Below are 27612 nucleotides of genomic sequence, written 5' to 3' on the forward strand. Positions count from 1 at the left end.
TAAATGACTCCGGATCTTCACTTTCGAGATCGGGTAGTTAGTCCCATCCAATTTCCTAGACTCTCCAAAGTTAGGGATAGTGAATGAGAGACAACTGGAAGAGGAGGAAGGGAGAGGAGGGGCTGAAGAGGCTGTAGAGATTGACATCTCAGTTGTCTGACTGAACCTGAGTCCCCCTCCTTCTCGCAAGGGTACAATCCTCCAGTCGTGGAAGTCGATTCCCTAGAGCTTCTCAATCAGGGTCCTCCTTCAGCAAGGTCCCTGCTTTCACGCTCCCACACCTATGAGCCTCCTACTTGGGCTCTAATACCATGTTAGAAAAGACCCAACAAAGGGTACGCACAACACAAGACTGATAGTAACGCCCAAGAGCTCACACAGTGTGGTGTGGGGTGTGGAATCACAAACTTCTTCAGCTTATGTGCATAGAATACATGTGCAAACTCATCAATAGACAATGAACCAACCAGATAGAGAAACCACCAAAATGATATATTTCAGTCCAAAGCTATGGACACAATACAAAAGAGATAGATCCAGAGTCCCACCAATGGTGTGGTCCTCTGATCTTACCACAAGGTACTTCTCCTATCTGCTGGCTATCTCTAGACTCGGGCCCACGTGCTCCACCTTGAGCGTTAGTAGACTTTCCGTCTAGGTCCCTTCCACCTTGCTGTCTTTGCACCAGCCTAGGTGGGCAGCACTCTGAGCTAGGTCTGCAGCTCTACAGCTCACTTGTCTCCTTCTGGATAGAGGCCACAAGTGGCTGATCTGCTGCTCCTTCTGCTCCCTGAACTGCTGCTCCAAGTGATGATAAATGAGGCCAAGAACCTCTGCTTTTATAGGCCCCAAGGGGCCAAAAACACCGACCAGCCTGCAGCAAACTCGCCGACCAGTCTGTGGCTGGTCCAGCCCTATAAGGGCTCACAACCTGGGGCCTTTTGGGCCCACACTTCTAGGGCCTTTAGCCCTCCAATCAAGGCAGGGGCCCAGCCCTATATAAGGCATGCCACTGCCCACTGGCAGCCCCATTTGCTGCTCCACCTGGCCTCCATGTGGCCGACCTAATCTGCTGGTCTGCCATGCCCTTCTGCACCATCTCTTCTCCCAGACAGCCCGCCATGCAGGCGCTTTCAGCCTGCCTATGCTGCCACCTGTGCGCCTCTTTTGCAGGCCCATGCATTCCTGTTTTGACATCTGCCCACGTGGCGGACTGTGTGCTGCCCATGTGACAGCCTCTGCCCTTTCTGTGTGCTGCCCATGTGGCAGCCCCAGTATCCCCTGGTCTACCTCCCCCATGCTCTCCTCATATGGGGGCTTACAGATGGGGAGGTGACTATTCCAACAAAAGGAAACTCCATGGCTGCTGAAAATATCATTCTATGCAAGTAGCTAGATCTGGTCGCGTATGGCTCTCCTAACTCTTACATTCCAGTTTGAATGTGACATGATTTCAGATGAATCAGTTGACAAAAGTCTTGGCCTAGAGGGGCATGTGAGACGTGAGAAGCCTTCATGCTGCCGAGTGGCAAAGCATGCATGAGATGTTGTGCTCTGATACCAAAATGTTAAATTCAAGTACACATCTACAAGGATAACCTGATCAACCTTCTCAAATCCAGCCGACCAGCATGCAAGATCACGTCTCCATCCAGCCAAAATATGATTTCCCTCAACTTCATCACCCCCTAGAAGTGGGCACCTTTGAGGGTGCAGATTCTGCCCTTTTTTTTTTCATTCCCATCTCTGCAAGAAACTTGTAGCGATGTCTCTTGCGTGACACATACAGACGGAAAAATTAAAATCAGAGTTAGGACTGCAGCATAATTCTAAAACTAATGTAATTAATTTCAGCAAGATGTCCTCTACGAACTTTCTCGTAGCACGACCTGTTGTGGGACCACATGAAGGTACTAGCATGGGATGAACAAGAGGCCAATATGGCGTGTTTGTCTACATAATACAAGAGAGATTAAAATAGTCTCCTTACAAGTCTGTTCTCGAGCAGGTATAGCATCATTGGTTCAAAAAATGTGATCCATACCACGGGTGCGTACTACATATTATGAACATGTGGCAGCAGAAGGATGATGAATAACACATGCCGATATAATCATCTATGGCGGCAAAGAGATTGTCTCGCGAAAGGGATCTTGAGCTTGTAGACCAGCCTTCAAGAAGTCTTCCATACTTCAATGAAGTGCACTTGCAGCTTTGGGGGCACCTATCTTCACATATCTCTTCCCAGAGTTGGTCTGCTGTGACCTGGAATGACCGGAAGCCAGCCCTTTGAGTTTGCAAAGGGATGTTGGCTTGTAGAGAACGTGAGAGGCTTAGTGCACTATTTATATAAATAGCCCGAAGCTGAGAAGACCCTTTGCCCATGATGAGTAACATGATCTGAACACACATGCATTGAAGAAGCCATGTTGCAAAGCAATGACTCAAAGTCAATAGTCCTCAAGGAGGATTGTTCAATAACCAGTGGCTCATGCGAGCAAATAAGAGCCCCATTGAATGACTTGGCAAAGTTCAGCATTTGAAAGGCTTGGTTATTTAGATTAATCCAACAAACAGCATTGAGCGATCGTGAGGCGCACAAAGCCACAACAGAACTTGGGAAGGCAGCTTCTATAAAAAAAAAAGATCAAGCGCCCATTTCGTTTTAGACTTCAAACCAACAACAGAATAGTGTTATCCAAAGTGATGCAGAGTTTTTAATTGGCAATTCGATTTCATGTGAAAGGCAACATAGATGACACTTCCATAGGTTCATATGAATAGGAGGGTGTAGAGAAATAAGTATCACAAGAGATCACCACCCACCAATGGTTACAACGGCATATAAAAGATGGTATGTGATGCAAGACATGGTATCAAAAACTTGATTGTTGTCGCGATGGGTGGATGAGAATTGATTCCGCTTCATTAAACACAAGCGAAATGAACTGACATTATGAGAACTAAACTGCCTATCAAGATCTGAGATGGAGCTACAAATCCAAGTGCAGAGGCGGTTCAAGGCTAAATCATGATGTGCGTTCGTGCAAGAAGGTAGCTACAAAATTGGTGGCTCGTCCAGTTTCATCCCATCTATGCTGCCTGGAAGGTGGCAACCGGCATACTCATGTCCCTCACAGCATGAGCACGTCAACATCTACAACCATGCTCTCATAAGAGAGAGCATAGGGTGTCTCAGATAGAGGAGCTAGATCAAGAAAAGGAGAGGCCTGCTACCAAAAGCTTATAGAAGCCTTAGAAGTATCATCCATGGCTAGGCAAGAGGCTCCAAGTAGCAACACTTGGTTCATGAAAGTCAAGCATTGGAAGTAAGTAGATTAGCAGTGTTCAAGGGTAAAGGCTCACAAAGATGCCTATCAAAGCTAAAGAGATTGTGACAACCCTCCATTACAGTTTTTGGCATCATATAAGGCTCAAGCACCATACACAAGAAGAATTGCTCGACTTATCTTCATCACAATTTAAAGGTGGAGATTTTTTCAAGGGTAAAGGCTTGCAGAGAAGTCTCTTAGAGGTTGGGAGGTTATGGCATGTCGCTACTCCACCATGCTCGAGATAGACTCCACCCGCTGCTCCCCCGCATTTGTACGTGCAGTTCTCCTCAACAGTGGCGTTCCTAAGGATTCTCAATATCTCCACCTATCATGTGGATCCTTCTGCTCCAACTATTATACAGTGGAATCGGGGGGGCTCCTGCAGCCACAGACCCAAAGATTGATGGGACCCTAGACTTGCTAGAGTGGCAAATGATAAGAGTAGTGCACCCCTTGGGCATGAATTGGACAATCACTCCAGTACGAGTCACTTCGGAGCAGGACGGGTCACGGTGGCACCTCTGTGTATGGGAGAGCCCCCTTCATGAGATACACTGACATCCGAGCAAGTGGTTTTGACCGTTTATACGTGAAGGTGCCCTTTTCTCGTACACAACACGCATTGGTCATCGCTTCCAAATCAAAGCATCCGTCTAGACCCCTCCGAGAGAGTGACATTGGATGAGCAACTGTTGCCCCAAGAGGCCATCTCCACATTGTTGGTCGTGCTTGTGGGCTAGCCCCTGGCATAGAAGATTACTACTTCTAAATGGTTCCCATGGTTATCTACCTATTGTCCCTTGGCTTGAGTAGATGCACACTGCACAAATAGAGACCTTGAGATGATCCCGCATTGTCTCTACATGTTGCGTTATGGCACAGAGCATTTGGCAGAAGGGCCTTCCAATAGTTGCTCGAGGATAGAGGATGCCAAGAAACTTTCCCTTGGGTATGGCAGTCTGGATGATGGAAGGGGGCATGCCTTCTCTATTGACACAATCACCCCAGCTTACGAAATCTAAGGACAGAAAGTCTTCTAGATAAAGGTAAGGATGCAACTACTCCTACTCGCTTTCTTACCTAGAGCATAGTGTTTGGGAGACGATATCTAGCATCGCTCCTCGGAACGTCTGGGTCACCTGCAACTTGGTGATGGGAGGCTACCAAGTCCCCCTGACGGCTATCCATCACCATTTGTACGGACATCATCTACATCCTTGCACCATTTGGGAGCGTAGGACGTTAGGACCTAGGGAGACCTCTACAAGCTCTCAGTGGGTGGGTTTTTGCACTGCTTGTCCTCTAGGTGTCTTTTATCTATTCATTAAACGAGTATTCGTTGGTGTATGGCCCTCAGCCCTAGTTATTGGTCCTTGTTTCAAAAATTCCCTAGGCAATGAGTTGGATTCTCTGAAAACAGGCTGGTTGACAGCCGATTTCTCTCAGTTTAAGTGTCTCACCATCAACACCTTATGACTAAAAGTCCCTTGGAACTTTGGCTTTTTAGATTTCCTCTACTAGATTGCTATGCCAAGAAATGATGACACACGATTATTGAGGCAGAGAGTGCTTTAGTTTGTCCTCAGAAGACCGACAAAGATTCATTATATGGTTTAAAACCCTTCCTAGAGCTGCAAATAGCCACTTATGTTCACACACAACATGAAACAGCCCTACATGCACTCCTCTTTTTCCTAAAAGCGACTCTCTGTAGTAAGAAATTAGTTTTGGGACTTTGAATGGCACCTAAGAGTGAAAACTTGTTTGTGAGCACTATTTAGCTTTGGTGTCATTCTAACTTGCACATATGTACTGCAGTAGAAAAAAAGAAAGAAAGAAAGAAAGATATATTCACGTCCACGGGAGACCTCGCGGGCCTATGGGACAGCGCACAGAAAAGCGAACTCATACAAGCCTCAATGGGCTGAAGCAAAGGGTACGCTAGGACCCTTGCTAAGTACTAATCTATGCTAAAAGAATCAGAATCATGAACATAATCATAATCATATCATATCATATCAATCAATCTATCCAAGCGCTGGGACGAAACCGAAGCTTGGTATAGTGATGGCTCTCTGGTGGGCTGCGAAAATATCTCATATCTGTGTCTATTAAGCTGTCTCGCGCTGCGGTAGGGGGCGCGGTCTCCTCAATCAATCTATCTAGGCACTGAGACGAAACCGAAGCCTGGTACAGCGATGGCTCTCTGGTGGGCTACGAAAATATCTCGTATCTGCATCTGTCGAGCTGTCTCGCACTGCAACGGGGAGCGCGGTCTCCTCGCTCTTTGGACTCTCTAGGCTATGTCTAGAGTGATCCCTCGTCTCTGTCGGTCTCCTCTGACGAAAGCTGTGATAGGTCAGACCTCAATAGACTGTACTATAGGGGCTCTTAGTCGCAGATGTGGCCTCTGCGCCCCTCTCTCAACGATACTGTGCCGACTGCTCATCCAGACTGCTCTCATATCGACTAGCTCCTCTACCTCCACTCCACTATGTCCGGGGGCTAACTCAAATGTATAAAAGTCTGTGACATGCCGCCATGCCCAATCACCCTCTATGTCCTGTAGTGGTCTGACCAACCCCTGCTGCTCTCTGATCTCTCGTAGAAGCGCCTCCCTGTGTTGCCGCATCTCCATCAGATAGAGTCTGATACAGACCTGGTCATGGAAATGGATCAGTCGTGACAAAGGATCGAAGCCATTCCCCTCTAGGTAGAGACAATGGTAGCGTCCTCGAATCTCGTAGTAGGCTAAGCAAACACAAAGAAAATGCTCCTCTGTCTCAACCACCCCTAGCATATATAGCATGCAGATCCGCTGCTCTCTAGGTATACCCGTTGCTCTCCCTGCCTCAACTAATGGGATGAAACCCGCATCTGACCAATGGCAATCCTCAGTCCATGAGATACTCGTCTATCCTCGAGATACTCGGGTCTGATAATGAATCCCTCCTCTGATACTCTCAGGAAGTCGTCGCGATAGAACTAGGTCTTGGTGGGAAGTTCATGGTCCCCCCCCAAGTCCGGGATGTGTGAAGCTGGAGGAGGTCTCACCGTATAATACGGTTGATCTCATCTCACGGGATCAACTCAGGAGGTGCATCCATGCTGTACTCAAAGGGGGGAAGCCTATCCATCTCGATACCATGCCTGGCAAGCCATGTAGATATGTGTGCATACCATGTGTCTGCCCCGCTCTCTACGAGTCGTTTGGATGACTCTAGGGCCAATCTCAGAGGTCTCCAATGGGGTAAGTCCCACACCCTGTGGATGAAAGTCACTCTCTGAAAGATGGATCAACCTGGAGAGGTCTCATGGCAAACTCTTCCTGTACTATCTCATGTGGAACTGAAGGCTTACATCGGGTCATCCTGGATCCCATCATCACCTATAGCCGCTCGAAGCTCCTCCAATCTGTCCTTGGAAGATCGCACCCCCAAAAAAGTGTTGCATACATGACAGTCGGCCGCACTAGTGTGTCAAAAAGCCAGCCCTTCCTTGGTGGATCCTAGAAGTGCGCCTAGAAACATTGCCGCTCTAGTCTAGCCAAAGCACTACGCCCTCGTGTGAGTCGTGCCTGGGCTGCATGTTTCATCGTGAAGATGGGTCCTATGAAGACTTCTCCCAAATATGTGTATGACTGCACTATCTCCACTGGTTCACCATGATAGGTGAAAGTGAGTCGGTTAGTCACTGCCCATGAGGTGTTGAAGATCATAACCTTAGTTTTCCCAAGGTTGACCGTCAGATCTCTCTCTCTGCAAAACACCTCTGCAGTATAGAAGCTTCATTTCAATCAAGATCCTGATGCAAAGTTTGTACCCCATGCTTTTCAATTATCTTAAATCTATATCTTTGTCTGACACTGGATTCAGGTAATCACAAAGGCAAAATATCTTACTTATCAACAAATCCACAATTTGCAGAGCTTTAACAGACTCCTTTAATGGAATGAAGTAAGCCATCCTGGTAAGATGTGTAGGAACAAAGTGGAGACAGGTTGTGAACACAAGTGAGCAAGAGTGCACACAAGAAAGCTCCAATACAAATTATCAAATGAAAGAATAAAAGTACTTGGTATATATAGTACCCAAGTACTACTGGTCAACCATAGGGTTGACTTTATGCCTACAACACCATATCTTTGTAATCTCTTACAAATCCCCGCTCAAAGATATGGCTGAAAGTACCCTAGAAACATCTCAGGTGTACCATGCAGTACCTAAAGTACCATGGTTGCACAAATTCATCCAAATGGATATGCAACCTATGAGAGTACATGAAAACAATGTCATTGTGAATCACTTCACAACCCCCCTTGACATTATGAGAATGTCTCTGATCCCCAAGCCATGTCGATGTCCTAAGAAAAGATTTGTTGACAAAGCTTTGGTGAAGATATCTGCCACATTGTCCTCAGATGGACAATAGATGAGATCAGTGAAGCCATCAGAAATACAATCCCGTACATAATGATAATGATTTTCAATGTGTTTCATGCGAGCATGAAAGATAGGATTGTTGGCTATGGCAATGCAACTCTGAATGTCACAGAAGATAGAGTTTGCTTCGCCATCCTGTGCATGATGCAAGTCATGCAAAAGCTTCCTTAACCACATTAACTCTGTAGTGGCTGAATTTGCAGCTTTATACTCTGCTTCACTGGAGGAAAGAGAGATTCGCTCTTGCTTCTTACTGAGCCATGAGATACAGGCTGAACCCAATGAGAAGCAATAGCCAGTAGTGGACCATCTGTCGTTAATGTCCCCTGATCAATCTGAGTCAGTGAAACCACTCAGCTTTAGATCACAATCTGAGACATAATGCAAGCCAAGAGAGAGAGTGCCATGGACATATCTGAGAACCCTCTTTGCCGCATTCCAATGTGTGATCGTGGGACAATGCATGAACTGCCTCAAAAGCCCTGTAGCGTTAGCAATATCAGGCCGTGTGGAGCATAGATATATCAAACTGCCAACCAACTGCCTGTACAAAGTGCCATCAAACTTTTCGGCAGTATCATGCTTACTCAACTTGAGTCCCTTTTCCAATGGAGTAGCCACAGGCTTAACAGTTCTCCATTTTAAATTTCTGCAACAACCCCTTCGAATACTTTGTCTGTGACATAGAAATCCCATCATGGGTCTGCCAAAACTCAATGCCAAGACAATAGTGCAATAGGCCCAAATCTATCATGTCAAAGTTGTGACATAAAGTGGACTGCACTGCTGTAATTTGCTGCAAATCACTGCCAGTGAGTATAATGTCATCCACATATAGTACCAACATGACCAATTCTGATTTTTGCTGCAGAACATACAAATTTGGCTCTGTATGAGTGTTTACAAAGCCCTGGGACAGCAAAAACTTATGTATCTTCTGATACCACGCATGAGGTGCTTGCTTCAGCCCATATAGAGCCTTCCTGAGCTTGCATACCTTGTGCTCTTGTTCCTTCACCTCAAAACCTTAGGGCTGATGTACATAGACCTCCTCTTTAAGATCTCCATTGACGAAAGCGGTCTTAACATCCATCTGGTACACTGACCAACCGTAAAACGCAGCAAGAGAGATGACAGAACGAATGATGGTCATCTTGGCCACTGGAGCAAATGTCTCCTCATAATCTATCCCCTCCTCTTGTGCATACCCCTTGGCAACCAAACGGGCTTTGTATTTCTCAACTGTGTCGTCTGAATGGTATTCGACCTTATAAATCCATTTCGTGCCAACCACATTTTTCCCAATGGACGCATCAACCAAGTCCCATGTGGCATTCTTCTCAATGGATTTAATCTCAGCTTCCATTGCTTTCTGCCATGGCAGATTATGCTGAGCATCCTTGAAGCTCTGAGGCTCATTTTCAGCTTCCATCACTGAGGTCATTAAAGCAAAATTGACATTTTTCTGATTTTTTGGAGTGCTGGCCCTGGTTTTCCCCAAAGTAGGCTGATCCTTAGCATCTTGAATGGTCAACCTTGCCCAACGTGGAATAGATTTCTCTGCTGTACCACTCAGAGCTGCATCAACATCTTTAGTGGCCTCACGACGTTGATAATGCCTCCAAACATCAAGTTGTCTATTCTCATTAATTGGCTGCAACTCTGAAACATTTGAGGGAGAGCCATCCTCAACATGTGGCAAGCCGAACTATGAGAAGTAGATGGTGAAGCATCAGGAGACTCCGTCTCATCATCCTCACACTGGATGATGTCCAAAGAGGTGTCATCGTATGGTGGCAAGTCTGCACTAGCGGGCTGCATGCACTCATTCTCAACAAAGAGAACATCTCTCCTGATTATTACCTTCCTAGTAGCGGGATTATAACGCCTAAATCCCTTGCTTTCTGTGCTATACCCCACGAAAATGCATTTCACACTCTTGTCATCAAGCTTTGTCCGATGTGCATCTAAAACCAAAGCATATGCCACTGAGCCAAAAATTCTGAAATGACTAACCTTTGGCTTAAAGCCATACAAAGCCTCAAATGGAGTCACATTAACCAAAGCTTTGGTAGGGCATCTGTTCTGAATATAAGTGGCTGTCACAACTGCTTCTCCCCAAAAAGCCTTTGAGACTCTCTTGAATTTCAGCATGCATCTCGTCATTTCCATGAGAGTACGAATCTTCCTCTCAAGGAGTGGATTCTGCTGTGGTGTGGAAGGGCATGTCAAGTGATGTTTAATCCCATGCTGCTTCAAAAATCCCTGGAATGCATGTGACATGTACTCTCCCCCTCTATCTGAGTTGAGTGTTCAAATTCTAGAATTGGTTTGGTTCTCAACCATAGCTTTGAAGTCCTGAAACCAATAGAACACCTCAGATTTTTCCTTCATGAGAAATAGCCATGTGAACCTCGAGAAGTCATCTATAAAGGTCACAAAGTACCTTGCTCCTCTATGCGTGGGAATAGTCATGGGGCCACATACGTCACTGTGCACTATCTGCAACACTTTGGTTGCCTTGACCCAATTCTTGCCTTGTTTACTAAATGGCAAGCGATGCAATTTGCCAAGGGCACACCCCTCACACACTTCATTTGCTGGTTGCTGTAATTTTGGCATTCCCTGAGTCATATTATTATTGTACAAGTAGGACAATGCCCTGTGATGGACATGTCCAAACCTGGCATGCCATAAATCAGCCTGGGAAGTGTTTGCTATAGCCAATATTTTCTAATCATAAGGCTGAGCATCAAGCTTGTATAAGCCTCTGTCACATGTACCTGTTGCTACAACCTCATACCCTTTCTTTGGATCCTTGATCCTGCATTGGTTATCCTGAAATTCGACCAACATATGTTAATCATGGGCAATGTTTGAATCAGATTTTGCCTCAAATCTAGAACATACCAAACATCTCAGATTTACTTAACTTTCCCATTATCAAGCTGAATGGAAATGTGCCCAAGTCCAATGATGTCTTGAGAAGCATCATTGGCACACGTAACCTATCTGCAATGAACAAGTGTGATGCTCTCAAACCACTCCTGGCGAGGAGTCATGTGCTTAGTAGCACAACCGTCGATATACCATGTATCACTTGCAACAAGGGAAGCATCCCCTGATTGACTTTCAGAATTCAAATCCCCCCTGGCATCCATCTTCTCATTAAATGCAGCAAACACAAAGTCTCTATCACCTTGGGCAAGATGAGCTTCACCATGTGCATCTGAAGCACGAGTTTCAATGGGGGCAACAAAATTACTGCTAGAGTTGTCCCTTTGCCTCTTCTTTTCATTGGCAATCCTTTTCTGACACTCTGCGATGTAATGCCCTGGCTTCTTGCAATGATTGCATTTACCCTTTTTCAGATTTTTGCTTGAACTGCTTGCATTCCCCTCCTTGGGCTGAGTTATATGGTTGTGTTTTGGCTCAAACTTTTTCTGAAATTTGTCTTTTCCACCCGTGGCAAGCGCTTGCTCACCCTGACTCATCGAATGAGAGTGGGGCTGCCCTGAGAACAATGGTCAATGAAGTGACGAATGTGCCAGATAAGGACACTAAGCTATTGAAAGTAATAGAGACGAGCTTCTTGTCTTCTATTTTCCCATTAATACTTGCGAGCTGATCATGTAGATCAGTGATCCTAGCAATATGATCAGTGATGGCCTAGCCTTCTTGCATCTCGAGATCCTTGAGCTGATTTGTCAAGGCAATGGCTCTTGCCTCATTCTTAACATGATACATGTTTGCCAATCTTTCCCATGCTGCCTTTGCATCCTTGAACAACTTGATAGTCGTCATAATGTGCTTCTTCACATTTGTGGCAATCAAAAACCTCGCTTGGGCACTGCAGCAGTCAAACTTCTTCTTCTCCTCCGTCCATGCTATGGGACTAGCAAGAGGGACACTAGCAGTCTATTGTCTGCCTGTAGTCTGACCCGAAGAAGCTGTGCTGGATGTAGATGAGCCTGCTAGCCTCACCTCATCCCCACTAACAATATCCCACAAGCTCTTACCAACCAAGATGTTTTTAACCATGAATGACCACAAGACATAGTTTGGTCCATCTAGCTTGTCACCCTCGGACAAATTGCCAAAACTGTCTGAAAGAGTCGACATGATGCAAAATGGGACACCCACAAGCTGCAAATGTACCTGCAAAAAGAACTGCAAGTCCCAAAAGTGCAACTAGCTGCAAATGTGCCTGCAAATCCCAAACTAATACTGGCTGCAAATGCAAAGTACTACTGACTGCTCTAAAATGCCACTGACTACACAATGCAATCACTGCAAAAATGGCATCAACCAATCACTGCACTCTGCTGCTATCTAAAGTGCAATCCCAAACTGAAAATGCATAACCCAAATCTGAAAGAGTGCACCCACGAGTGCTCAAATGCATCCAACAAAGCTCAAAAGCATCTACAACTGTAAAGTAACTGCAAATGCACCCAACAATGCAAGGTATCTGCAAATGCACCTGAGAGTGCAAGAGTATGGGCTGCAAAAACAGTCCCGAAGCGAAATACACAGCTCAAAACACTTACTGAAAGTGCACTTTGGCCCGAAACACCTGCAAAACAGTCCATTGACTGTGTGGGCAAGCTGGAGATGACAAAGGAGCTGAAGTGAGCTGTTTGCAGCTGAATGAAGCTGTCAGGAGTACTTCTGAACACAATACACGTGTAGAGAAGAGCCTGGAGAAGTATGGAGACGCCTCGTGGTACTGGAACACACCCGAGAGAGATTGGACCTGAAAAAGGCCCATATTTGAGCAGAAACGCTCAAAAACAGCCGAAAACTGCTAGAATCGCCTTCTAATAAGTCGTACAGTCTCAAAATCAGATTCCAACAAGTCAGACGGACTCGCGGCACTATCGCGCAACCGTACGGACCGTACAGACAGGAAAAAAACAGATTTTTTTTTTTTGCCTGAAATGGTGCGGAACAGGCTTGTTTGCATGCGGGCAGCTCCGAAATTTCAAAAAACGTCGAAATCATACCTCAAAAGGTCGAAAAACAGCCGCTGGACTGTTGGAACTACCTCAAGCAAAAGCTGGAGAGCTGAATGTGAGAACCAGGAACGCGCACTGGAGCACCAAGCTTGCAGGAGTCTGGAAGCAAGCGCAGGAATGGGCTCCAGAGACGAAAGCGCTCAATGTAGGAACAAAGTGGAGACAGGTTGTGAACACAAGTGAGCAAGAGTGCACACACAAGAAAGCTCCAATAGAAATGTTCAAATGAAACAATACAAGTACTTGGTATATATAGTACCCAAGTACTACTGGTCAACCATAGGGTTGACTTTATGCCTACAACACCATATCTTTGTAATCTCTTACAAGATGGTCGACCACCACAAGAATGCTCCTCGTTGTATGCTTGGCAGATCAACTATAAAATCCATGGAAATGCTCTCCCATCTACCTGATGGGATTTCAAATTGTTGTACAAGGCTAGGGGGCTTCACCCGTTCACTTAACACAAAAAACACCATGTCACATATTCATGAATATCCTCTTTCTTATTTTTTATAAAAAGAAATCATGTTTTACAAGCTTCCATTGTGTGATATAACAAAAACAGTTCTCTGAAAACCCGCAACAGATCTTTGCAGATGAGAGAGTCCCAACAAGCACGAGTAGGTATATTCAATATTGTGATATGTATCATTGATGAAAAGTGATGAGCATGATCAAACACCATTCCTTTCCAATATACATATTACAGTTGATGACATAAAAAGGCTATATATATCTCATAAATATCTGAAAACATGGTCCTATTTTGATGATTGGTTGGTGCAGATTGCATGCCAATGCACATAAAATGTATTGGATCTTTGCCCTTACAACAATTAAGTCAGAATGCTGCTCCAATGCCATCCTTCGCAATGAGTACATTATCAGTACAATAGCTGGTATCTGCAATCCCACAATCAGCGGAACATATCATTCACGTGTTAACAAACATTACATATGATGAGAAGTTTGGCACTGCTTTTGACGTAAGTAAAAGCTACAACTATTCCACCTTTAAAGATACTATTCCACCTTTAAACATACGATGTGTCAGATAAAAAACACATACACAGCACTACTCTTGATTGGTAACCTGAGCTTCCCAACAATGGCATTGTTCAATGTATAATCCATTCAAATTTTGACTTGCTAAGTGTGTTCAATATCCAAATATATACCCTAATGCATCATGTGAAAGCTCAAAAGATGAGGACAAATACAACCTTGCAAACTATCAATTATCAAATGCATTAGCCATCAAAGGATCTTTGGCAATAAATCATCCTTAATGGCTTTATCAATGCTCTGAGAGCTAGAGAGAGAGCTAATCAGAAAGTTTGTGTACAAGTATGGGCCTACAATGATGGATGCTGGTCAGGGCTTACTGCACCTCACCTAAAAGTCACCTGTAATATCAAAGGCAAACATACATAAAGCTTCAATCATGGCATATGCAGGGTAGTGTATCAAGTCCTTCACAGCAGGGTGGGAAGAATCATTGTGTCAAAAAAGCCAGCAAATACGTCAACTTTTGTTCACGGTTTCTTCCAAACCAGTAAGTAATGTCAACGTCTGTGTCATGGTCTATTCAAAATCAAAAAAATATCAATTGCAAGCGGTTCAAGCACTTAAGATATCCAAAAAAAAGCCCTTGATGGTAGTGTTGATCAGGAGGTCAGAAACTATTGCTTGATGTCCATGTGTAAAAGTAGCCACATGCGAATATAGCATTCTCAAAGGTGGCAATTCTAAACTAGCAAAACGGCATACAACCAAAAGATCATACAGCTAATAAATTGTTGTCAACAGTCATGTGAGTGCATTCATGAATGCCAAAATAAAAAAGTATGTATATGTGAACAGATATGCACACATTGAATTGAGTGCAAAAGTCAAAACAAGAAATACATAAGAAAATGAAAAAGGCAAATGAGTCACACCTGTAATAGAATTCCTGGGCAAAGGATCCATAAAAAGCTAGGATAACCCAGATCACGGTGTTCCTTTTTTAAGTGAAGGTACTCTTGTTTGAAAATTTCTGGACGAATTCCCTTTGCTAACATCCTTGCTTGAACTGCATAAACCTTGCTTTAGCAAATCGCTTTGACAGCAAAAATATACCTTTCTGAGACTAGAATATATCCAATCGTACAAATTTAGATTTTTTGTTGTTCCAACATCCAAAAGTCTACACAGAAAATAAAAAGAGAAAACACAAGAGAAGAAAAAAGAGGTGATTTTTTTTTTTTGAAAAACAAAAGGAAGACATACTTAGCAAGCAAAGCAATACTTATATCGTCATCAGTTCCCAAGCATAAGCAACTATAATGGGTTTCTAAAGACCCACAGAGTCCCTTGAGCATACCCAGTGATTACTAAAATACGTCAAATTAACAAAAGAGAAAGAAAACAAGAAAGAAAGAAAGTGACTAAGCAAAAATAAACAAGCAAATCAAGAAACAAAATCTTCCAAAAAACAGGGATAAAATCTCTCTCTCTCTCTCTCTCTCTCTCATGTAGCAATGAAAGAAAGAATTTACAGAATGAATGAATTATTTAAAACATTAAAAACTAAATGAACCCCTTACACTTATGTACCGCTTCCTACAAAGATGTAAAATTACACTCCTAAGCACAAGTATACTCAATCAAACGCTAATTTGTAACTAAAAGAAAAACGGGGTATTCAGGTCCCCGCTTTTTGGTTTCAGCTTATGTTCAATCATTCTAAACATGCCTAAGGCCAATACACCATAGATAAAAGACTTCATATCTAAGATTGTGCATACTTTTTTCATTATTTTTCTTGGATTATACCTCTTGTGTATTAGTAAAGTGATCAAATTACTACATTGAGTGATAAAAACTCCTTAGTTGTACAAAGGCGAGAAAATCTATGGAATTGCGAAGAAATGACTCCATATTTAGCCAAATCAGAAATGTTTGAGTCAATGTGAGGCATTCTTATAACGTGTAAACCACTATATTCAAGTTGTTCACATTTACCATATATATCAACCTCTAATCCTATGATACATTGAGAAAGTCTAAGATCTAAGAAAACACAAGAATCCCCTCTTGAAATGCAATTCAATTTGCAAGAGTCAGGAGGATAGATTACTTCTCCAAAAGCAGAAGCGGCTCTATACCAAAGTCTTGAAAGTCAGGAACATCGGATACAAATAAATCATCTATAAAACGCCTAACTTGGATAAGCTTATGTAAAATGATAGGGCAGGTATTGATAGAAATAAGACATTGCATAAACTCAAATTCATAAGTGAAAAGATAAAAGTTTGCTAAAAAGACAGCACAATTATTGCCCATAGGGATTCCTATCATTTGTTGAAACAAAGAATCACCTATTGCAATGTAAAGATTATCTAAAAGAAAATCTACCCAAGATCAAACATCTTCAACACTTACTACCTTTGTCTATCTTTTCTTTATCGATGTCATGATCTTTATTATTTAGCCTACAAAAAGTCAAAACATAAAGCTATTTTCTCAACTTTTAGCACTTTGCATCAATCTTTGTCCAATTTCAGCTTAAAAACTTCAGCCATTAGCTTTTTGATTCTAAACTTCTGATTTGACAACCAAAATGTTGTCTAGCCAAGAAAGTCATAATAGCACAAACTCCTTGTTTTGCAAACAAAACACATGCATAGCAGAGAAGACCTACCATTGGAAGGACAAGAATTGCAAACTTGTGGACTTAAGGAGAAACCAAAACAAAAACTACCCCATGTGAAGAAACAATCAGCATAACTATTTCAAAAGAAGTACAACCCCTAAAACAAAGAGTCCATGGCTGTTGATCATCTCCCCCATACCAACACGCCCTTGATGCTTCTTCGTACACATGACTCAACATAAGAGACGACCTGCTTTGCATTCAATAGACATGGGTATTCCCACCATAGACACATGTAACTCAGATGGCCTTCTGCAAAGGGATTGTCATGGGTCAATTGGAACTTCATCTCACACAGCAGATGTGAAATTGCAGCCACACGAAACCGTGAATAACTGAGGCTTTGCACTCTCTATGAGATGCATGAGGTGGAGATAGAGAAGCATGTAGCCAAGAAGCACTCACAAATCTGGGCGGATACTCAACAATGAAGGCAGCAAATTAATGTATGCCTAGTGCCCAAGAAAATACAAGGTTCATGGCTAATACCATTACCTATTTGATCACTCGTACGTGGGCAAACCAAAACGGGCTTCGATTTTTGTACACAAGGTCACACAATTTTGATCGAGAATCATAAGGCCTAATGCAATGCATGGTCAACCCCCTTTTCGCCTTGACCTCTCAACTAGCTCATACATCATCGACCCCCTCTTCACCTTGACCTCTGTGCCAACTTCCAAATGATCATCACACTTCTCCATGGGCTCCAAGATTTCTCTTTGTATATTGGTGTGTTTATGATTATGGTTATTTTGTATTCGTCATGGGTGTTGAGGACCACATAGAGGGTCCACCCTTTCAGCTCATTGTATCAAAGTTCTTTTAGTCATCCTTTGGTCTTTCGAAGACTTTTACTAATCTCCCTCCCTCTCTCTCTCTCTCATACATTGAAGGCTGGTTCCAAAGATGGGAAGTTGCTTGTTTTTTGAGGTCTCTTGCTTGCCTCCCATGCTCTCTTTGGTAGCCTATGTGCTTGCATATCTTGAATCCTCTTTATATATTTGAAGACTCTTTCCAGTGCTCTCAGCTCAATGGGTCTGCAACCAGTTTCAAGAAGCATGATTGAGTATGGTGTGGTGGACTTAATTCCTAAATGCCTTTTGAGAAATGACTTCTGCAATTTCTCAATGTCATTCCACTTTGATGCTGAAATGCTGCCTCCCCATACCTCCACACCGTAAAGCACTGTTTGAATGACATACGCATCAAATAGCACATGCCTAATATCCCATCTCGTGGTGTCATTGTTTCTGCAGTCATTTTCAAAGCGGTAGTACTTACCCCATCCTGCATCAATCCTCCTCTGAACACAATCTCCCCATCTATGGTTAGATGGTACATCTATCCCCAAGTATTTGAAAGTTTGCACCCTCTCAATTTCCTTCTCATCATACATAATGCTTGGGATGTTGGCTGGCTGTATTGTCTTTATTACCAGCATTCTGGTCTTATTGACATTAACTGTTAGACCACTCTCCATGCAAAATTTATGGAGAGTTGCATCATCCGCTGCATATTCTCTGCTGTGTAAGAGAAGAAGACCACATCATCTGCATAAAGCAATAGTAGAATGGTATATCCACATAGCAGGGGAGAGGGAGGAAGGAGAGGGAGGGTGGCCGGGAGAGGAGGCCAGGAGAGGAGGCTGAAGGTGCATGGTAGGGAGGAGGAGGCCGGGAGAGGAGGCTAAAGGGGCGGGGGAGGGGGAAGGATGACGGGAGAGGAGGCTGAAGGGGGTGGGGGCAGGGGCAAGGAAAGGGACTGAAGGGGGCGGGGGAAGGGGAAGGGGGAGGCAGGGTAGACGGAGCAGGGAAAGGGGGGCAGGGGATCCGGGAGAGGGGGCTGAAGGGACGGGCGAGGGGGCGGGGGAGAGGGCTGAAGGGGGGAAGAGGGACAGGGAGGCGAGGGAGAGGAGCGGGGGAGGGAGACCCGAGAGGGGAGGGGGAGATGGCGAGGGAGGGGGGCAGAAAGAGAGGACAATGTAGGGGGCTGAGGGGAGGGGGAGGGGCTGGCTGATAGGGGAAAAGGGGGGCGGGGGCGGGGGCGGGGGGGGGGGGGGGGCACTGGAGGGAGAAGGGAGGGCAGCTAGAGCGGGGAGCAGCAGCAGCTACAAAACGTTCTGGACAGCATGCTTTTCTTTGTGGGGATTTTAATAATGCACCAATTCGAGGAGGAAATACTTCAGGTCATGCTCCCATGCTGGCTCCGGAATGTCGCCATTGGTCTCATTTGATTTCTCAGCTTGGTCTTGTTGATCTTTGGATGGAGCTAAAACCAATGCTTCCAGGATATACTTTTCAGCATACTCCTCACTCTGCGTATCAGGCCAGGCTGGACCGTTGGTACATGATAAATGCGAAGCAGTATGAAGCTCTTACTTGTCAAATATGGGTAGATTCCCTCACTTTGACCATGCGCAATTATGGCTAAGGTTGTCCTTCCACAAGAAATCCCATGATAAGTTGCCAGATAAACAACTTCTCATAGTCAATATTCTTACTTGGAGCATGCTAAGTATAAGCAAATGGTTGGTTCTGCTATTGCCCCCCTTCACGAGCAGTGCCAGCTTGATCTTGATTATGCTTGGAATGCCTTTGCTTCTCACATGCAATCTGTTATTCGTGATTATGGGAAGTGTTACCTACATGACTTGAGAAAAGCAGTTGCAGAGGCTAAAGTCACCTGTCAAAGGTTGACTGAACGCAGTCATGTCAGAGATTTGACTCACACTGAGCTTGATTGTTTATGCCATGCTAAGCATGTATTATAGAGCAATGATCATAGAAAAATTGCCAAATGGGAAACTAGGGCCAGGCAAAAGGCTCTTTTGGACAAAGGTTGTTCTTCTAAAGAGTTCTTCAAAAGCTTACACTCTAAAAAGCAGGCTCACAATATTCCTCAGATTCAGACATCTGATGGTCTTTGGACTTCCTCACGACCCCAGCTTGCTCAAGCATGTCCTCATCATTTTGTCCGACAATTTGGGAATCTGGAGTCATCTTCGCAACAGGCTTTGTTGGCAAGATGGAAGTTATTACGACATGTGTCTCCCATTATTGCTATTGACCAGGATTTGCAGCTTCAGACTCCTTTTACAGTTCTTTCTAGCCTACTGGGACGCCTTGAAGCATGTTTTGTTGCATATGATTAATTCAGCTTGGCAAAATCAGCAAATGCCAAATGCTTGGGAAAATGGGTTGGTTAAATTGATTCCTAAGAAGCTTCTTTGTGAATCATTTGCTGATTGGAGGCCTATTACTCTCATGCCGGTCATTTATAAGATGATTGCCAAAATGGTCATCGTTGAGAGAATAAAAGGTTTCCTACATGATGCAATGCATCCTACTCAATATGGCTTTAATTCTCGTAGGCATATCACTGACAATATTGCCAATGAATATGTTGGAATAGGATATGCAAAGTATACCCAGAAGGACATGGACATTGCCAAATCTTTTAATACTGTGCAGTGGGCTTTCATCTCACAGACCATGCAAGCTTTAGGATTTCGGCATCGACTGCAAAAATGTTATCTACTGGCTCTACAATGACAGTAAGATCTGAATTGATCAAAGGCCTTTGATTGACCCCTTGCTTTACGGGAACCCAAGCACTCGTATTTTGTTTCCTGCAAAAGCATTACTCTGGTTGGTGATGTGCTTCATGATGATGGTACTTTGTTATCTTTTCCTTTGGCGCCCAGAGAGTATGGATTGGGGATACACTATCAAAGGGTGGATTGGGGATGCATATCGACCCCTCTGGCATTATCTTTCTTGGATGCTTCATTATTTTTTCTTTTTCTTTTTTGCCAATGCCTATGCTTAAGCTCATCTCTCGCCTTACTAATTGTTCCTTGCATCTCCACGGTTCTTCTATTCACCCATTGCGGCTTAGAGATATCTCAGTGGCTGGTTTGTGCAAGGTCTTGATGCGTCCTCCTTGGATACCGCAACATGTGAATCAGCTTTGATCTTTCAATTGTAATGCCAAATGGTGGCGTAAAAGATTGCACATGATCTGGTCTTGCAAACTTCCACTTCTCCAACATTTGTTTCTATGGAGAGTCATGCTTGGTGTTATTCCTTTTGACCAACTCTTGGACGGTCACCATATTGCTCTTGCTTTATGCCACACATATTCGGTACCCAGGGATCCTTCTTTCATCTCTTCTGGAATTGTCCTATCACCCGTGACCATAGTTCCCAGGAGTTTCGGAAACGGGCGGAAAACGGATTTTCGGAGATTCAGCCACCCAAAGAAACAGTGGAAACGGAGTTTCAGTTTTAAGGTTAATAAAGTATATATATATATATATATATATAACACATATGTCATACATTACAAAGATAGTACATGCATATTCAAATTTCACAATAACTTATAACTCCAAAGAATTCACAGTTCAAGCAAAGCCGCACAAGCTACATCAATTACCATAGGTGATAGATCATAAATGACAAGTAGTTTGGAGCCTAGGCTGAAGCCTCATAAAAGTGAATACAAAACATGATCCATGTCACATGTGACATGACAAAATCCTAAAAATAAGTACTATAGTCTATGCTCTAGCCAATACGAAACATGATCCATATCAGATCCAAAAAATCTGACAAGCATCATGCATCATGCATGCTCCAAGAATCACTCCTCAACATCATCAACATCCATGCTGTCGTATGTCTCCTCTGACTCTTGAGTGTCAACCTCAAATTAAGATAAGAGAGGATCCTGCTCCTTTGGCCCTGCTGAAGTGGAAGCGATGGATACGGCACTCAACCTTTGCCTTTGAGAGCGGGTGGAAGAAAGAGTGGTGCGTGTCGATGCTATCAACTCCTCATAAAATAAGGAGTACAAATCGCACTCTTCCTACGGGATCTCTGGAATGAACTTCCCCTTCTCAATGTCAATCTTGTCCACATTCACTTGAGAAGGCTCTGGATTCTTGGCATTCCTCTGGAGGTTGCAATGACAAAATACGAACCTCTCTAGCTGAGAGGTACTCAACCTATTTCTCTTCTTTGTATGGAAGAGTGCCCCAGTGCTTCAATTCCTCTCACATGGACCAGAACTGCAATCCTGAGAGAGCACTCAAATCGCATGTTAGAATTATAGATATAATTCAGCAGTGACCAATGTAATATAATAAGCTAGTTAGGGGCACTTTTCCCTCTTTAAGAGGTTTTTCCCCCTAACCGCAGTTAGTTCACTAACTATGGTTAGTGACAACTAAAGTTTTGTCACTAGGACAAAACCTTATCTCTCTCTCATTGAGTTGTACTCTTCACACTCTTCTATTGCAACTCAGCTTTCAGCTTCCAAGCTTCCAGCTCTCACTCTCTCTTGCTCTCTCTCACTCACCATTCTCTCACATTTGGTATCAGAGCGGGTTGAACCTGCTCTCTGCTTCTCACCTCCAGCTCCAGCCTAGCCCGTGACCTCCAGCTGCAACTTAGCTTCGCTGCAACACATATCGTCCGTACAGTCCGTACGACTGTACGAAACCTGCACGTGGTTTCTGCACATCTGTACCTGCCGTACTGTTCCGCCATACTGCTCCAACTCCATCCGTACGTTCCGTACCTGCAGAGTCGAAATCAGCACCATACTATACCTGCGCGCCGTACAGATCTGCACCATACAGCGCCGTACAGATCTGCTCGCCATACCTCGCCGTCCATACTCCGTACAGCTCCCGCCGTCCGTACTCCGTACAGTGCCGTCGCCCGTACTCCGTACATTCGTACGGTCATCCGTACAACGTACAAATTCCGTACCTGACAGTTCCGTACACTGACACTTCCGTACTGTCCGTACACTTCTGTTGCAGGCCTTCTGTGCAGAGTTTTACTTCTGCAGGTACTCGAGCAGTTAGTTTTTTTGGAAGGATTTGTTTGCAGATACCCATTGTTTGGCTGTATTTTTGGAAATACATTTGGAGCTTTGGCAGACACATTACAGATTTGGGGCTTTTGCAGACAGATCTGCAGATCTAGTCTGAAATTTGGGGCTTTTGTTCAGAAATTGCAGATTTGGGGCTTTTAGTAAATTTGCCCCTTTCTGGTTGCAATTTCAAGCCACAAATTGGGGCTTCTGTGTTGGGAGAGCAATTTCTAGAGTTTTCAGTTCATATTGCCTTTCTTAGAGTGTTTTGCAGCACTTTTGGCAGATTCTGGAGAGTTTTTGATGCTTGGACAGATTTCTGACAGTGCAAGTACAGAAATCTAAGTTGCATTCACAGCCCGTGCTTGGCTGTGTTTTTTTGGGAGTTGTGCATTTCATTCCCAGTAAGGGAATTCAGCTTTGTATCTACTTCAATCTCTTTCTCAGATGTGGCCCATCAAAATCAAAATGACTTCCAATTCTGTGGTCTTTCACAGGAAGACAAGTTGGATGGTACTAACTACTCCCTCTGGAGTTTCATGATACGCAATATTCTGATTTCTCGCAATTTATGGGATTATGTCAAAGGGGATGAGATCCGACCAGCAGATATTGCACCTGCTACCCCTCCCCAGTAAGGAGGTGGAAGAGGTCGTGCACAGGGTGCAGCTGCAGGACAAGTTGTTGGTGCAGCTACAGTCACTACTCCAGAGCAGAAGAGATGGGATTCACGGGATGCCTTAGCTTTGTCATGTATCTCTCTTTTAGTGAAAAGATTTATCATTCCGCACATCCGGTCGTGTAAGACCTCCAGGGCAGCGTGGGATATTTTGGAAAGCATGTATGCAGCTCGGAATGATGCAAGGGTATCTTTCTTGAAAAGAGAGTTGAGTAATACACATATGGAAGAGGGTGACTCCATGTCAGTCCACCTCACAAAGCTACAGGATCTCAGAGAGCAATTGTTAAACATAGATGAAATTATTCATGATTCAGAGATGATTACAACCACTCTGAATTCTCTTCCTGAGTCTTATCTCAGCTTTCATACCTCGCTAAACTTATCATTGAGGGGGGGTGCAAATCCTCTCACTTTTCATGAGTTGATAGGACTTCTGCTTCAGGAAGAGCAGACCAGGAAAAATTTGGCTTCACGTGCAGGTGAACAAGCCATGCTCTCAAAGTTTCAATCAAAAACAAAGGGACAGGCAAAGACATCAGTAAATCAGCCTTCCAGTGGGTCAGGACAGCCTTCCCAAAAGGCTAAAAATGATGCTAGTAAGCCCAAGAAGAAGGGTTTTTGTCACTACTGCAAAAAGCCAGGTCATCACATTGCACAATGCAGGAAAAGGCTTGCAAAAGAGAAGAAAAACAGCTCCGGAATGGCTGTTTCAGATTCAGCTGCTCATGCATCTGACAGTGGGGATGCTGCAGCCAACTTTGTTGGACAGGATTATGCCTTTTTATCTTGCATTTCAGATTCTAGGTTGGCTGTTCCAGATGCTCAAGATAGTACAGCCACTTGCAGTGATGATACATATGCATTTTTGACTTGCAGTTATGACTCTTCTACGGATGCATCTGCTTTCAGTGTCAATGAAACACTGAACACTTGGTATTTTGACAGCGGTGCATCCAAGCACATCACTTCTAGGAAGTGTCGTTTTACTTCCTTGCATCCACCTCCCGTTGGTAAGAAAGTTACTTGTGCCAACAACTCATCATATTCAGTACGTGGCACAGGAGATGTTGAGCTCACTGCCATTGATGGCTCAATTTTCAGACTTTCAGATGTCTTATATGTGCCTGGCATAACCAAAAATCTTCTTTCAGTGTCCACTCTTAACAGAGGTGGATTTCAGGTCATCTTTGAGGATGACAAATGTGCTATCCGAGACAGGGAAGATGACTATGCCTTAAGGTTATCTGGTACTCTGCTGCGTGGGCTTTTTCAGCTTGATATTTTTGAGAAAAGAGCAGCCCATGCTCTTGCAGTTTCTACCCCTACAGCTGCCATGCAGAATGCACAATTATGGCATGCCAGATATGGCCACATGCATTACAATAGCTTGATGACACTTCAGAAGTTTTCCATGGTTGATGCATTGCCACCTCTTGAGATACCTCCTCCACATGCCTGTGAAGGGTGCATTTTAGGCAAGATGCATAGATTCCCCTTCAAGAAGGATGGTTCAGTTAAAGCTGTCCGCAAATTACAGCTTATACACAGTGATGTCTGTGGTCCCATGAGGACTCCATCGTTGGGTGGTCATCTCTACTTCGTTACATTTATTGATGATTACTCCAATTTTCTTGGGTTTATGGGCTGAAACAGAAATCTGAAGTGTTCACGGTGTTTAAACACTTTTCAGCCATGGTTGAAAATGAAACCGGACTCAAGATACAGACATTGCACACAGATAGAGGTGGTGAATACTTGTCTACAGAATTTGATGCTTTTCTCAAAGGCAAGGGTATTGTGCATCAGCTCACAGTCAAGCTGACCCCTCAGCAAAATGGCAAAGCTGAGAGGAAAAATAGAACCCTCATGGAGATGGACAGCTGTATGCTGAAAAGCAAACACATGCCTCACAAATTCTGGCTAGAGGGTTTGATGTGTGCCAATTACATTTTGAATCGGGCTCCCACTAAGGCTTTAAAAACAAAAACTCCTTATGAGGTCTGGAATGACAGGAAGCCTTCAGTGGAACACTTCTGAGTCTTTGGATGCCTTGCTTATGCTCATGTGCCAATTGAATTTAGGCACAAGTTGTCAGATAAAGCCATCAAATGCATATTTGTTGGATACAGTACAGAAAGCAAGGGGCTGCACAATAGTCCTACTGAGAGCACCCTCTACATGAAGATGGATGGGGGGGAAATTTTAGTCATCCTTCTTTATGTCGATGACTTACTGCTCACAAGGTCCAATGAAGACAAAATTGCAGATTTCAAAGCTGATTTGCAGACCAACTTTGACATGTCAGATTTGGGGCTGCTTCACTTTTATTTAGGGATCCAGTTCTCTCATGAGAGACGTGGCACTGTTATGTCTCAGTCCAAGTATGTTCAGAAACTCTTGGACAGATTTAACATGCATGAGTGTAAGCCCATAGCCACTCCCATGGAGCCGGGGCTAAAACTCATAATGCATGATGCAGGAGAATTAGTTGATGCCACACTTTACAGTCAGGCTGTTGGATGCCTCATATATCTCTGCAACACTAGACCTGATATTCAATTTGCAGTATCTCAGGTGAGGTACATGCACAGCCCACAAACTATGCATTGGCAGGCAGTTAAGCGCATCTTCCGTTATTTGCAGGGCACGAAGTCTTTTGGCTTGCTATTTCCCAGGGGGGGTGACTTGCAGATGCATGCCTACAGTGATTCAGATTGGGCTGGTGATTATGACACTAGGCAGTCCACTAGTGGCAATTGTTTCTTTTTGGGTAAATCTTGCATTTCCTGGCTGAGCAAGAAACAATCTACAGTGGCTACCTCATCATGTGAAGCTGAGTACAGGGCAGCTTTCACAGCAACAGTTGAATGTGTCTGGCTGCGACGTCTATTTGCTGATCTTCATCTGTCTTTGGAGGGTTCTTCTCCAATTCTCACTGATAGTCAGAGTGCCATTGCAGTGGCAAAGAATCCAGTGTTTCATGCTCGCACGAAGCACATTGAGGTTCACTATCACTACGTCAGAGAGAAGTTGCATGCAGGAGAGATCAGTATGATCTTTGTGTCCACACATGACAACGTTGCAGATATTTTCACCAAAGCACTACCACGTGAAAAGTTTGAGGCATTTCGCAGTGCCCTAAACTTATATCCGTTTTGTGATTGATCAAGCTAGTAAGGGGCACTTTTCCCTCTTTAAGAGGTTTTTTCCCCTAGCCGCAGTTAGTTCACTAACTATGGTTAGTGACTACTAAGGTTTTGTCACTAGGACAAAACCTTATCTCTCTCTCATTGAGTTGTACTCTTCACACTCTTCTATTGCAACTCAGCTTTCAGCTTCCAAGCTTCCAGCTCTCACTCTCTCTTGCTCTCTCTCACTCACCATTCTCTCACATCGCAATACATTTCTGCACACAGAATTAGAATTTAGGATTTAGAAATTAAAATTAAGTAGAATGTAAGTTGTAACTCACACTATACTATGTTGCATGATGCATCATACATGTAGCTGAAACTTGAGTGTATGGGTAGTGAATGACCAGTGTGGGAATACAATTCCCATACTTCTCCCACCACGAAACAGGGTGTAGCTGAGTCTCTCGAAGCTTTGCCATCTCTCGACTAAAGCTTTGCGTATGGTTGTGGAAGGCCAAGAGATCATCCTCTATACGGCCTTACATGTACACATCACCATGGGTCACCGCCCTAATGTATGTCATGAAGCCATCATCAAGCTCTGTGTTCTCATATTGCTCCTCATTTCGCCATAGAGGATGCAATACATGTGCTACTACATGAATTGGTATGTGAAACCAATCCCATCGCTTATTCCATACAGCGTTGATCTGCTCAATCCTTTAGAGAACAAAGCATGGACAGAAAACAAGAGTCAAGAGTCAAGACCAATGTAAAGCATCAAGACTCAAGAGTAAAATAAAAATTTACACATAAGGAGAAACATATGGAGACTTACTGCTCTCCTCTCAAGTATTGTTGCTTGTTGAGAGACTCTCCAATCTTATCCATGTACTCATATAAAAGGCCAAGAGTGCTCCCCTCCATGTCTGTAATGCGCAAGACTGTGTAGATCGGATTGAGAGTTTTGATTCTCAACCTCTACCCACCACTCCTCTCTCATGACAACACACATAAAAGCTCTTGCCTGAGGGCACTCTCTCTCATCCCACTACAACCACTCATCTGAGTATACAGTGTGTACCAACTCCCTGCGAACTCACGGGAGTCTCTCAAGCACAATAAACATATATGCAAATCTAGTGGGTTGCAGGCTGCAATAGCTCAAGATTGCTATAGGCCCAAAACATGCTCAAAACTTGTGGCCTCTTCTTCATCTTCACAACTTTACCATGCTTCGTGCAGTGCGAAAGATGGAATCAACCCATTGTGTTTCATCTATGTTCTCGATGAACAAGTCGAGGCAACGTGATGCACAAGGGGTTCACACAATACCTGGAAACTCGTCCTCTAGCATAGAGCCCATAGACTTGCAATTGCTCCCATTGGCTGTCACTACCTGCACAACATTC

General features: G+C 44.0%; 1 protein-coding gene and 1 pseudogene across 5 annotated transcripts in view; both read right to left on the reverse strand.

Moving 5' to 3' along the window:
- Nucleotides 1-27612, reverse strand: part of LOC147882185 (ALBINO3-like protein 2, chloroplastic) — a 134273-nt gene that overhangs the window by 67482 nt on the left and 39179 nt on the right. For all 5 annotated transcript variants that reach the window (XM_087401814.1, XM_087401813.1, XM_087401815.1 and 2 more), the window contains exons 3-4: nt 14742-14875; nt 13633-13704 (exon numbers count right to left, since the gene is read on the reverse strand). In XM_087401814.1, the coding sequence (XP_087257940.1) occupies nt 13633-13704; nt 14742-14875 (206 nt within the window). The remainder of the gene's footprint in view (nt 1-13632; nt 13705-14741; nt 14876-27612) is intronic.
- On the reverse strand, nt 21331-27329 carry LOC147882187 (uncharacterized; annotated as a pseudogene).

The sequence above is a fragment of the Dipteris shenzhenensis genome, chromosome 30, assembly GCF_047967505.1.
Source record: "Dipteris shenzhenensis isolate YYH24624 ecotype China chromosome 30, Dip_SZ_1.0, whole genome shotgun sequence".
NCBI lineage: Eukaryota > Viridiplantae > Streptophyta > Polypodiopsida > Gleicheniales > Dipteridaceae > Dipteris > Dipteris shenzhenensis.